This window comes from Danio rerio, chromosome 19, assembly GCF_052040795.2.
Source record: "Danio rerio strain M-AB ecotype USA chromosome 19, GRCz13ab, whole genome shotgun sequence".
Taxonomy (NCBI): Eukaryota; Metazoa; Chordata; class Actinopteri; order Cypriniformes; family Danionidae; genus Danio; species Danio rerio.
Window position 1 is genome coordinate 29965453 of NC_141039.2, and position 14752 is coordinate 29980204.

Genomic DNA, 14752 nt, shown 5'->3' on the forward strand with positions numbered 1-14752 from the left:
TGCTTTCGTTAACATGCTTAAATGCGTTAACTTGTGCTACATGAAAATATGAAAGTTTTTTTTTTTTCTTGTATATGAGATTTAAGTTGTGGGAAATTGGCTGAAATAAGTCAGAGATTGCATCATTCATTATCATTTTTATTAATGTGCAACTTGCATTGACAGGTGGAAATCCGATCTACCCATTTACACTGCAAGACATGAGCGCACGGATCTGATTCATATCAGATTCTACTTATGAACAAGGCTTGAATCTGATCCGAGTTAAACGAAATCCATGTAAATAATTATTTTTTGCTTATATCCAATCTGTGCCACATGGGAGAAAAAAAAATCTAAATTTGGTCACTTGAACCATGCAGGGTAAAGGCAGCCTTTGTTTTCAGATTACTTTATTTCATACAGTATGCTTTATCAAATATAAAATGTTTAGTGCAGTACATGTGATTTACTTATTGAACTATTGTTTTTTACCCTTTCACATCAGCGTTTACAACCATTATGTTTTGTGCGTTTTCTGATCTTTTCTCAATGAGTGGAGTAATGGTTAAAAGGTTAATAATGTTGATAAACGTTAATAAATTTGAATTGACCTTTAGTGTGTGATTATTTCCTTCATCAGGGAAATATTAGCAGACAGGAAGCAGTCAGTATGATTCCTCCTCTTCTACTGAAAATTGAGCCTCAACATAAGGTAGGTTTTAAACAACTTCATTAGTTTGCTTGAATACCAGGTGGATGTTTGATGTTTTCTTTGAGTATATTGTTTGTCTCCTCTGTTGTCTTCATGAATTTATATATGTAGATTCTGGACATGTGTGCGGCTCCAGGATCAAAGACGGCTCAACTAATAGAGATGCTACACTCTGACATGGATGTGCCTTTCCCTGGTAAACCTTTATTAATATTCATTTTTTTATGATGAAGTGAGTACTGTTGTGTGGTTTTAAAATCTATAGTTACTCTCAATTTCTTCTGTGTCTTCAGAGGGTTTTGTAATTGCCAACGATGTGGATAACAAGCGCTGTTACCTGCTGGTTCATCAGGCCAAAAGATTGAACAGTCCCTGTATTATGGTGGTCAACCATGATGCCTCTAGCATTCCACGTCTACACTTTGATAACAATGGGAAGAAGGACATCCTGTTTTATGACCGGATCCTATGTGATGTACCCTGCAGGTGAGGAATCTTCTTTTAGACCCCGACTGTGTTTACATGAGTCCCTTTTTTACCTTATTCTGCAATCTTGAATAAGCTCTTTTTATTAATTATTTATATACTTCTAATTCATTTGCCTGTAGGAAAATGACTTGGAATAACAAATTGCAGTACATGGTCAAACTACAACTGTTTACTCTACAAACAATTGTGTTTATGACAGAATATTAAAATAATATATTATAAATGTTTGCTACGTCAAGACCGGAAGTCTCAAGATAATTGGGTTTTAATGGCTGGACCTGCTCTTAAGTGGAAAAAAGCTCAATATTTTGTAGTGCTGGATCGTTCTTAAACGTTTTGTTAATTTCAAAAGAATCTTTTATGTGACTCGAGTACAATAAGTCCTCTTAGGGAGTGATTTGTTCATTTGTCCATGCGCATATATTTGTGCAGGTGGAGGAGAAGATTAGTTAATTTTTTGAGTCCTCTATTGGGTTTGAGTCATTCGTTCATTATGTTAAAGACAGAAGCCAATCATTTTCCTTTAGGACCGGAAAAAGATATGATCCGTTCACTCTTGAGTCCTCAGTTTGGGTCGTTCATTCATCACGTGAATGATAGAAGCCAATCATATGCATGCAGAGCTGAAAAATTATTTAATCTGTTCATTTGTTGAGTCTTCGGTTTTGAGTCATCTCTTTACATGCTGTCATGTGATGAACAAACAACTCAAAAACCAGAAGACTCGAAAGTTGAACTAACTATTGGGTGTTTTCCGGCTCAGATTCTGTGCATTGGTTAAGCTTATATGGGACTGTCAGTGTCAGGTGAATGAACGACTCAAATTTGAAGACATGTCAGATGAGGTGATCAGAGTTAATCATAGACAAAACACCAAGTTAACAATGAGGGCTTATTCTCTCTTTCTTAGTATAGTATTATTCTAGTTATGAATTGTTTGTAGTGTGATCAATGGGGTAGTTGTTTATGTCTTTGTGTTTGGAAGCATCTCGTAACATTTTTAATGTTATTTTGGCATTTTGAATGGGACTCAAAGGTTACGATCCTGATACCAAAATTATCAATTGTATACAAGTATCGACCAATACAGATCCGATCCCAATTCTGTGCTTTTTTTTATTTATTTAAAAAAAAAAAATTATGTAATACAGTTTCTACAGTCCTGGTAATAAACCCAAATAAAATATATATTTTTAGTAAAAATAACAGACCTATAGGCCTATGACTTCATTTTTTACAAATTAAACAAGAAGAGGTGAAGTTCAAAACAAGGTCCTCTGGTAAACTTCAGCAACAAAACACAAAAACGCGCATCTGTGCAGCCGTTGCGTGAGACACAGCATGCAGCCCTCCATGATCTCTGGACACTTACAAAAGTTAGCAGCACAAAGGGAAGAAATCAGTGCGTTGAGGATCTGTCCAATGTATTATTGAACCTTTTCTAATTAAAAAGTTTTAGGTAGGCCTACTTTGCATGTGAAGAGCAGGTATCAAACCCTCTCTACTCCAGTGTTGTGAATGCGATCTGCTGATCTAACGGACACAGCACAACTGAGATTTAGCTGATTTAGAAACCGCAATGAACTCCTTGTTGCAGGTCAAAATGAACCCATTTAATGCAAAACTAAATGCATTTCTCCACTGATTACTTGTATTAATTGGAACAAACACAGAGTTTTTCATGTTGTCATAAACCGAACATGAATTTAACCACTTGGATATTTATTGCACTTAATAATAAACTATAGAATGGCTTCAGAACGTTTGGGATATAGTAGCATGACAACTTTTTAGTGCCTTATAATAGGCTACCTTCAATGCTTTTGTTGGCTTATAAATTACACAGAATGTAGCGCACGCTCAAGATCGGATTTACATCTGTACCAGCTGGCCGACACCCGATCCAGCAAAAAACTTGCGGTATTGAACCAATATCCTAACCAAGTATCAAGATCGGTGCATTCCTATTTAAAACAGAAAGAAAATGTAAGTAACTATAGTTGTAGTACAAAATTGTATCAATAGTAATTGAATAAATTTTTGTATGCAGATGAGCTAGTTTGGCTTTTGGGAAGCCTATGCACCATCTGTAATGTGTTGTATCTTCCTGCAAGCTTTAACCCATAAGGCTGTTTTAAGTGTGATTACTGGTTGCTTAAAATGTCAATAACTTCCTGTCTGAATGAACATAAGCCAAAATTAAAAAAAAAACTTTGGAAAAAGTAGATTTGTATTTTTGTTTGGCTTGGTTAGACAATTTTTGCATCTTTTTGTGTGTTGTCAAACTGATTGCAGGAGCAAACCGCTCTCTTGCACACAGATATGCAGTTGTTTTTATTACAAAAGCAAATATAGAAATCACAATCGCAGAGACACACCAGAGTTCTGTGTTTTCACTCGAGCACTGAATCAATTCCCAGCATGTAACATCATATAGTAGAGTTTACAGTTGGTTGAAGTCTGTACTTGGCCTGCAGCAGAATCAGGTGCCAAACACAACACAGTCTACACCGTACCAGCAGGCCAAACATCCCACGCACACACGCATACATTCACTGTGGTCAGCCTAGTTTTGCTGTCTAAACATTTCTCTCCATTGATGAAATGATTTGAAGTGGATTTAAAGATGTAATTATGGCTCATGTTATTGCCACATATGAATGTAGTTTCCTATATGAAAGAGTTTATTTCTGAATAGCCCTTTTATTTGATACAAAATGTGCTGCCTTTTTAACCAACACTGATGTCATTTATTTATAAAAATGTGATCTCATATGACCGCAGGAGAGTGTTTAAAGTTAAATAGTATGGTTTGAAATGACTTAAAGTTGATATGATTGTATTTTTGCTCAGCGGGTATGCCTTAAACCTTTAACTGCCTGCTCTAACAAATGGTTGATCGTATTTTGACTGTTTTAAATAATGACCGTTAAAGTCATTTAAAGAATGACTGTTAAAGTAAATAATGGTTTACACACACAGTATTGTTGGTTTACAAAAAAGTAAAACAAACACAATTATGTTGCACTGCTACATCTAAAAAATAAAACAAGAAAACATGTTAAATGAGAAACTGAAATATTTTATGGCATACTTCAGAACAATAAAGATGATTTAGTATTCAAAAATATTTTATTTTTTTGAATTTTGTTGAATTTTGTTTTTTATTTTTCTTGGTAGGGCAGTTTAAAGGTTAAAGAAAAATGAAATGATCTGAAATGGGTTTGCATTTAAACTGAACAATAAAATCAGCACCGTTATATCTGCAGTGGAGACGGAACCATGAGGAAGAACATTGATGTGTGGAAAAAATGGACAACCAGCAACAGCCTGCATCTCCATGGGTAAGAGTAGTACTACTGTTGATTTATTTTGTATGGTAGAGTATACTGCTATTACTATTTTTTTTGCCGATACTGAATTTATTTTTACAAACTTTTGACCAATATTTTCATATTGATCATGGTACAATTTTTTTCTGCACTAAAAATGAAATTTTTATGAAACAACAATTGGACCTATTAAACATTTAGTTGTTCAACATTTTAAGAGAAGCTAAGATAAAAGTACAATATAACAATCTTCAAATGGTATTTTGATTATTCCAAAGATGTGGATTTAATTCTTCCATGTAATTTAATAAACTAATCGATTTAATAAGTGTTCATATTATTGCCAATATACCGATATCTTTAAATGAATCCATCTGACCATCACCTGACGCATCTGTAAATCCCTAATTGCTATATTGTATGCACTGTGTGCAGTTGCTTAAATGCTAAAAACAAAAGTTTATACAAAGAGTTATTCAGTGCCTTTAGAAAATCATCATACCCCTTTGAAATAATTAATTTATTCATCACACTGTCTAAAATCACATTCCTAATAACATTTTACAACCTTTGTAATATGGGTGTCAATTCACAGTTTTTTCGATGCACCGCAATGCTGAACCGATACAGATATGTTCGCGTCTGCATTACAGGTTATTACTTGCTGACGTCATTTATCACATATGCGTCATAAAGCGGTAGCTTTCTATGGTGATGGAGAACGCGAGTAATTAAAACTCTCCAACTACTTAAAAGCAGATAACTGCACAATTCACTGCTTGTGAGTTTGCTGGACAGTCTTTTACTGACAGGAAAGTACATCAGAACCCAGCTATGGTGAAAATAAAAGCTATCAACTCTCTCTCTTACTTTCTCTGGCCCATTTGACCTGCTGGCGTGTTTGTGAGGTAACATTTTATCTCCTCTCTCGGCTGTTACAACATTAAGGTTACTTGTGGATCCAGAAAAAGAGCATGTCTGCAGAGCAAGTTTTCTCCACCGCATCACCGTCTATAATGGATCGATGCATCTATTTAACATCAGTGTCCGTGTAACTGTTTGCTGAACAGCGCCAGAGCCGCCCTGACCAATAGAGCAAGTTGCAGCCTTTTAAGTTGAGCTTGTGATCAATCATAAACGTTTAAGTACTTGCTCAACAACGCTCAAAGCAAGCAGGATAATATTTACGTTTGTTAATTAGCTATAAATGCACATATTATTCTGTGTATGTACTTGAGTTTTGTTTGATACATTCAAAAAGTGTTTTCTTTAAGCAGGTATAATTAAAGGTACAGTTCATATATCTAATTGTTTGTGTTAAAGGAAAAAGTTTTATTGCAAATAATATATATATAAATATATTTAGAAATGATACATTTAAATCAAGTTCCAGAATCCCTCTCTCCCTTGTGAAGCTAATACGGAAATAACTGAAACTGCAATTCATCAAAAATTTGCTAGTCCTGACTCCATAATAAAGCACATTTATATAGGGCCCAATGTTAAAATGGGCAACTTTACTGCAGAAAAATAAGATGTTTGTTGAGAAGACTCTTCTGTTTCTTTATAATAAGTCTGCATAATTAAGGGTTGTGGCCACTTGAGTGACAGCTAGGTCTCGCTGGTTGCCTCACATCACCTCAGCTGATTCCGGCTGATTAGCCGCTGAACTCGGCATATACTTCGTATTTTTGTTTTGTTTTATGTGGCTTTACATGGTCAGTTGCCTTTTGGAATTATTTTCCTCAATTATCAGATAATATGGCATGCTGTGTGCACGTAATTGTACTCTCAAACCATTCAAGTGGCCTCGATTTTCCAGGTTAGGTAAAATTATTTACTTGTATACCATATCTATAAAAGTATTTATTTTATTATATCATTTATATTTTTCTTTAGAGATGTAGTGCACTCAAAAATCTGACAAATTTATTAGCTGTAGGCTCTAGAACAGTCATCTGAATCATTGTTGTACAGTGTTATGCCTGGACTTCATAAATAGCCTTGAATTTAATAACACAGACTATATTTGAAGAGTTTGCAAGTAATTCGTGTTTACCTCCTGTAGAAAAATGCCATAAGAACAATGCTTAGTAGCTCAGTGTATTACTACAGTGTTTTTAAACGACTTTGTTGCTATAGTATGCAACCAAGCACATGTTGTCAGAACATTAACGAGTCTCAGGTAATGAAATATTAAGCGTTTCTCCCTAAGAAATCCTGTAGAAGCAAAATGTTAGCAGGCATCTGTAGCTCACACCCGTACTTTGAACTTTTTTGTATCCTTCTATTAACCTGTGCGTTTCTACAACTTTATGCCGAAGCTCTTTTGAAAGCAGGGTGTAATGTGAGTAATGGTATAGATTTTCACAGGATATGATTTTTCTATAGGCACTGTGTAGTAAGTGTACGTTTAATAAAAGTTTAATCTAGCTTTCATTTTTTTCTGTACATGTGAATGTATCCAGTTTAATGAATGTCATCTTTTTCTGAAGAAAAAATAATGCCTGTAATTTATTTTACAGGGATTTACAGCAGATGTCATCTTTAAAGTAATTCAGTAACAAATAGTTTTAAAAAAGATGTTTTGCATATTTAAAACAAAATCATATGGATGCATTAAAATAGAAACATTTTTTATTTCAATGAAATATGCAGCCCCATAATATTGACTTTAAGCCTTTACCTGTCTTTACCTCTTTTATATCTTTCAGAGCGTTAGGTTTTACCCATTTGTCAGCAAGAGTTTACTAGTGCATTTATTCTTTTATATATTTTAATAAGTACAACTCAGGGAAAAATAAGCATGCCATAACACATTATATATTATAATTGTTTTTATAAATTTTTTAATTATTTTTATTTCAAATCTGTACTAAAATGCAACACCTCGCCGGTGTAGACCTATAAATGTCTATTTCTTTCCTCCTCCTTTGACATACTAATTAAATAGACCTTTTTTAAATCTTTTGATTGCTAGGTACATGACTGTATTGAAGTTACAATGGAGTCTCATACTCTTCTGCAGTGTTTACTGATCGTTTAGTTAGCAGTACAGTGGAACTCTATTCTGAACACATCCAAGTGCATTTATTGTCTCATGTCTTGATGCATGATGATCTTTATGGCTGGAGCTGGAGCTTTTTGGCAGCGGCAGTGAATTAACTGTGATTTGTTGTGTTTGTTGGAGATGCTGCATCTATTAGAGTTGTATTTTGTTTGTGTTGCTCTGTCAGCATGGCTCTGTGTATCTCAGTTGTAAAGTTGCAGTGGGTGCAGAACAGAGCAGTTTGTTATGCTGTAACTTTGTGTGTTAAGTTTAAATTCTCTGTCTTTCAGGCTTCAGTTGCGGATCGCAGTGCGTGGTGTGGAGCAGCTAGCAGTAGGGGGCAGGATGGTTTACTCCACCTGCTCTCTGAACCCCATTGAGGATGAGGCTGTCATTGCCGCCCTGCTAGAGAAAAGTGAAGGTACAGATGTTTGCTTGCATTTTGAATGTTTGACATTTAAGCTTTTTTTTCCTTTTTTTTTCATCGTGTTACAACTATTCTTTGTGTGACTGACAGTTTTATATTGATGTTAATCACCAGCCAAAAGTTTTAGAATAATACGTTTATTTTTAACATATGGTTTGCTCACCAAGTCTGCATTTATTTGATACGAAGGACAGCAAAAATTGTCATTTAAAATAAAGGTTTGCTATTTGAATATAATTTAGGATATAATTTATTCTTTTGGTTTCTAAGCTGAAATTGTAGCGTAATTACTACAGTCACAGATTCTTTGGAAATCATTCTGATATTTTTATTTGGTGCTCAAAAGATCATTTCAATTTTATTAGTGTTTTTTTAAAACAGCTGGGTGGGTTTTTTTATAATAGAAAAAGAAAGTATAGAAAGTTGCAAAGAACAACATTCATATAAATAGAAATATTTTGTGACATTTATAAATGTCATAATCACTTTTGATCAATTTAAAGCACCCTTGCTAAATAAGTTCATGTTTTTAAATATTATATTTTTTTCTATTATTTCTTTACCAAAAAAAGTCCAAGCTTTATTCATCAAAACAGTCTCAACTGTTATTATGCCCCAATTTTAGGGGAAAACAACATGGGCTTAAAAATACAGGAAGCTGACTTTTCTCAAAAGTAATCAAATAAAAAGGCAGGCCACCCCTACAAGCTAAAACTCTCAAAGTTGCAAGCATACATGGACATTTGTACAAGAGTAAAGGTTGGTCGTCCGCCGGAGGGGTAGGGAAATCCAGGAGCTCTCCCCTCCCAGCAATTGTCGCACCACAAATGAGCTCCTTGAACTTTGCCAGAGGTTTCCTTTTTTTTAGCTGTCCGCGACCAGCCAATCAGAGCCTGGACCATATTAAAATGGGAGCCTATGGGATAACAAAAACTACACAAGAAATTACCTATGCAATGTGCAACAACAATAAATGAATAAACTTTAGTCGTAACAACTGTTAATAAATGTTTTTTATAATTATTATTAATATTATTACTACTGATTATATTAATAATATTAACAAGTTATTTGAACTGCAAATCTGAATATTAGAGTGCTGGGTCTCCGCTTTGAAATCACAAAAACAAAATGCATTTTAAAATGTATTCAAATAAAAAATGTTATTTAAATATTTTTTTTTATCAAATTACTGCATGATTGCTGACCAAAAGTGACTAAAAAAAAACTTTTTCACAACTTTTTGTCCAGTAGTGTTTTTTTTTTTATATGCTAAGACGCATATGATCATAATAATCACAGCACAGACCAAAAATACCACTTTGCCAATTAACTTTGATACTTTTTCTACACTATCCTTCAAACCACTTGGTTTTATCTTTTTTTCAGCAAGTAGTTTTAAAACCTATGTTAATTTATTGTTTTTATTTGTTGTTCTGCTTATTTCTCAGGTTCTTTAGAGTTAGCAGATGCCTCTCCAGATCTCCCAGGACTCAAATATATGCCTGGAATTACATCTTGGAAAGTAATGAACTGAACTCAACTCTGATACGAATTAGATTTTGCATAGGTTTATTTCTCTTGCATAAATTCAGTCATTTCCCTGCATTCACTGTAGCACTGCAAATGTAGGAAACAGAGGTCTTCACTAAAGTGACACCAGACAGGTTTCCATCCCAGCATCTAAATTTGGAAAAAATGAAACAATGTAAACTGCCATTAGTAACAATTGAGAAAGTTAATAATCTTCTTGCAGTGCGATGGCCAAAAATAATGCTATGCTAGTAATCCTAATGTACATATCAGTGAAAACAGACTATTAGTTATGTGACTTGATGTGTGTTACACTTTGGTTTTGTCTACCATTATTCACGTTAACCCATTTTTAACAAATCAAAAGCCAGCTCAAGTGAGCTTTTAATTATTACTTTATTCATTTATTTCTTTTCCAAAATTCAGCATTTTCTTTACCCGTTTCTGATTGTAAATAAAACATGAAAACAGCATTTTGAAAATTTGGAATATCTCTTATTATATGATTTAGTGAATAATAATATGATTCACTGAATGATTGATTTAATATTGCAAGTTAATAAAAAATTATAATTTTGTGAGTTTTCTTTTTGAATAGAAAACCTTGTGTAAAAATTCTGATAAATTGAATGTACACTAACACACTAAAATTGAATGCTCAAATAAAAAAAATAAAAAAAAGTAATTGAATTAAAAAGAAATCTTAAATGACCCCAAACATAGGTAACCGAGCTCTCCCTCTTTTTTTAGGTAATGACAAAAGAAGGTCAGTGGTTCTCTAACTTTTCCGAAGTGCCAACGAGTCGACACACACAGATCAGACCCACCATGTTTCCACCATCAGACTCAGAGAAGCTGACAGAAATGAGACTGGAGAGATGGTAAGTTCTGGAAGGACTCTAATGTGTTTTACCGATACTCTCCACCAGATGGCACGGTCCTACCACAATAGTAGTGGAGCAGTACCAACAACTGAGCAAACCATTACTTGGTGTTTATGAACCCAGATTTTTTTGTTGTTCTCAAGCTGTAATGTTTCTTTTGTGTTTTCAGTGTGAGGATACTGCCTCACCACCAGAACACGGGCGGGTTTTTTGTGGCTGTGTTGGTGAAAAAGGCTCCAATGCCTTGGAACCGCCGTCATCCAAAGGTATTGTTTCTGATGTGCTGATATACATTTTCTGGTTTTAGTAGGTACACCTTACTGGTACCAGGTTGGACCCGCTTTTGCTCTTAGAGTTGCCTTAATCCTTTGTGGCATAGATTCAACAAAGTACTGAAAATATTTCTCAGTGATTTTGGTACATGACAGCATCACACAGTTGTTGCAGATTTGTCGGCTGCACAACCATGATGCGAATCTCCCGTTCCACCACATCCCAAAGGTTCTCTATTGGATTGATTTCTGGTGACTGTGGAGGCCATTTGAGTACAAAGAACTCATTGTCATGTTCAAGAAATAGGTCTGAGATGATTCCCGCTTAATGACATGGTGCGTTATCCTGCTGGAAGTAGCCACACTGCTCAATTGGTATTAATGTTCCCAAATTGTGCCAAGAATATATCCTGCAGCAGAAATCAAGACTCATCAGACCAGTAAATGTTTCCAATCTTCTGTTGTCCAATTTTGGTGACCCTGTGTGAATTGTAGCCTCAGTGTCCTGTTTTTTGATGACAGGAGTTGCACCGTCCGTCTCAAGGTTGGACGTGTTGTGTGTTCAGAGATGCTCTTCTGCATACCTTCGTTGTTACGAATGGTTATTTGATTTGCTGTTGCCTTTCTATTAGCTCGAACCAGTTTGGCCATTCTCCTCTGGCATCAACAAGGCATTTGTGCCCACAGAACTTACGGTCACTGGATATTTTCTCTTTTTTTGGACCATTCTCTGCAAACTCTAGAGATGGTTTTGCGTGAATATCCTAGTAGATCAGCAGTTTCTGAAATACTCAGACCAGTCTGTCTGGCATCAACAACCATGCCACGTTCAAAGTCACTTAAATCACCTTTCTTCCCCATTCTGATGCAGTTTGAACTGCAGCAGATCGTCTTGACCATGTCTACATGCCTAAAAAACATTCTTACAAATTTTTTTTTTAATTATTATTCATTCATTTTCTTCACGGCTTAGTCCCTTTATTATTCAGGGTTTACCAGTGGAATGAACCACCAACTTATCCAGCATGTATTATCATCATTATATATTATATTATTAATAAATGCAAACTGATGCATAGAGAATTCTGTATTTTTAACAGAGTTCATTTTTGGTATCTTTGTCATTTTTCTCTTTAAATCAATTTGTTTTTACCTAATAAGCAAGTTCATAGATAAATCTCCCTTCTTTATCATTGTCTTTGAAATGTGAAGCCAGCGTATTCTCATTCATCCATTGTGTGTGTGTGTGTGTGTGTGTGTGTGTGTGTGTGTGTGTGTGTAGCTCCGTAATAAGGAAGTGAGCTCCTCTGGTGAAGTGGCTCCTGTGGAGGAGCTGCAGATGGATGAATCCCCCACTGACGTCCCACCGGCAGACGGACCCTCTACTGACGCCCCTGTGGAGGAGGGGGAGAGAAACCCGTCTGTCCCAGAGACACCGGAGCCCGTAGAGGTCAAGAAAGAGAATGTTTGCGGGTGAGTGTCTGCGGTCAGGTGTGTTATGTGGGTGTCCAGTTGTTCTATTGTTTTCTGGACTGTTTGCCTGGTCTTTTGTTCTCAGTGTGCTGTGCATTTTGGGAGGCACTAATGAAGATGTTTTAGTCTCATGTTAAATAAAAACTATAAAGGTGATGAGTCCATATGGGTTTTAATAATCATCGTTTTAAATATTGGACTTATTTCAGATATGTCTAGTGATGTTAAAGATTTAATGAGCAAGGTTTAGCTTTAATAACAATACTTTTAGGAACAATAACGATAAGTAGGTGTAAAATGATATTGCTGGAAATTACAAAAGGATTGATGACAGGTATTCAATGATAATTGTAGCATGGTCACATCAATAATCTCCAGAAACATTGGCAACTGTGGAAATAAATACTGCTAATAATACCTTTTTAATAATAATTAATTATTATTTAGCTTTATGTATTATATTCTTAGAACAGTTATTTAATGATGAAGCTGAAGACACAATTGCATATTAGTTTTTCTTGTAAGGTTATGTTTGTAGTTTGTACAATCTGAACAGTTTTCAATTAAATAAGCAGTTTTTCCTCATTTCTGTTTCGTTAAATTTGTAAATGTGCAGCAACTGTGTTGTTCTTAAATAGAAAGATGCGTTATTCCTCTCTTTTAAAGAGGAAGTTCCCCTAAAAATAAAAATGTCCTGTTAACCATCTGGGGTCGGCGATTGCGTTTACACGGTTGGAGGCGTCTTCTTATGATAACGCCAAAAAGAACTTAAATTACACATTCAGTTTTGATCATACAGATAAGAGCAATACATCAATCGAATCTGTTAGGTGTCTTTTTTTGTGTACACTCACAATAACAACTAAAGTGTGTGCTTGTGCAAAATAAGAAAAATAATCAGTTGGAGTTTTTCTTTTGTCTCTTCGCGAACTGTTTTTAAAAATGCGTCTATATGCGAAAACAAAACACACAGACATGAGACATACAGTTGAAGTCAGATTTAGTAGCCCCTCTTTGTTTTTTTTTTCTTGTTGAAATATTTGCCAAATAATGGAAATTTTCACAGAATCGTTACACAATGACTTGCCTAATTACCCTAACCTGCCTAGTTAAACTAATTAACCCAGTTAAGCCTTTAAATGTCACTTTAGGCTGTATAGAAGTGTCTTGGGAAACATCTAGTAAAATATTATGTACTCATATCATGGCAATGATAAAATAAATCAGCTATTAGAAATGCGTTATTAACAAGTTATGTTTAGAAATGTTTTGAAAAAATCTTCTCACCGTTAAACAAATTGGGGAAAAAATAAACGGGGGCTAATAATTCAGACTACAACTGTATGTCTATGGAAAGCTTGAAGTGTATACTTTTAAATGCAGTGAGTGCATGTTGAAAAGATGTTGGATAAAGTAATCAGTATGAAACCAACACTATGTCTAGTTTCTCAGTCTGAGTTCTGATTATTTTTAATGTGACCACGCCCACAAGGCTTTGTTATTACAATCGTCCATGTGAGACATGTGACATGTAAACTTTGGTAAGAAAAAACGGCGGAATCGCCACAAATACATGAGAAAGACACATGAGAGACATACCTGCATAAAGCTTGGAATGTGCACTTTCCAACTCCTTTTGAAAACAAATGTTGTCTCGCTCTGTAATCCATAGAATTCTCCTGGCAGGGCGTGTGTCACACCGGCTCTTGCCGTGTCCACCATGAACACAAATGATGACAATAGCTGCCTGAACTCATGCATGCCCACAAACAATCACAGCGTTGTGGCTAGAAATGTCTTTTCATTTTTCATTCTCAGAAATAAGTTGGAATTATGACCCATATAACCTCACGGGACCACTGCAATCTGATGCTGCTTAATTCAAAATGTGATTCATGTCATACATGTTATTTATTTTATTTTTTATTGATTTTACTGTAGTTGAACAGTATGGAAAGAGTTAACCAAGCCATTATATATATGATTTATATGCTTTTCATGTTATTTATTCAATATATAACATGATATATAAATAATATATATTATTTATTCAATTATTTCAATATATTTATTCTTGTCTTTATAGCTTTTGTTATTATGCTACTTCAGTGTCTCAGAGTCATTCAGATATTATTAAATGCTGGTTAATGCACAAGAGGGTTTTAATTTCAACAGTTTTGCCAACTTGTTTTATACCATTTCAAATACATTTTTGTGCATGCTGTATAAGTTCATATACATTGAAGATACCCATAGTGTTTACGTGGTCATAATACGACAAGCATTTAGTTTGGGCTAACTTTTCAGCTAGACATTGCTTTATAATGCTTTTGATGGGTGAACATTAGCCTTTGGGGGAGTGTCTTTTGTCTCTTTAGGTGTGAATTATGTATGACCATTGTTACTCCCACGCATACAGTTGACCTAACCCAAAAATACTTTACAAAATGTAAATCATTGTAGTGTTTTCTTTGAATGAGAGATCAGAATAATCTTGACATAATTGTGAAGTATATATTCTAGTTTCTCAAGTCTAGTTTAGGCCCATTCCGTGTGGTTTTTCTGGACCTTATTTCAGCTACTATTTTTTTCTCCAAAA

At 34.8% G+C, this 14752-nt stretch overlaps 1 protein-coding gene across 2 annotated transcripts in view; it reads left to right on the forward strand.

Moving 5' to 3' along the window:
* nsun2 (NOP2/Sun RNA methyltransferase 2) overlaps positions 1 to 14752 on the forward strand; it is a 43692-nt gene that overhangs the window by 3965 nt on the left and 24975 nt on the right. For both annotated transcript variants that reach the window (XR_015515753.1, NM_199711.1), the window contains 9 exon segments: positions 623 to 694; positions 806 to 890; positions 988 to 1180; positions 4453 to 4527; positions 7855 to 7985; positions 9443 to 9516; positions 10275 to 10405; positions 10578 to 10674; positions 11963 to 12153. Coding sequence is in view for 1 of the 2 variants with exons in the window: in NM_199711.1 (NP_956005.1) it covers positions 623 to 694; positions 806 to 890; positions 988 to 1180; positions 4453 to 4527; positions 7855 to 7985; positions 9443 to 9516; positions 10275 to 10405; positions 10578 to 10674; positions 11963 to 12153 (1049 nt within the window). In the remaining variant the exon portion in view is untranslated.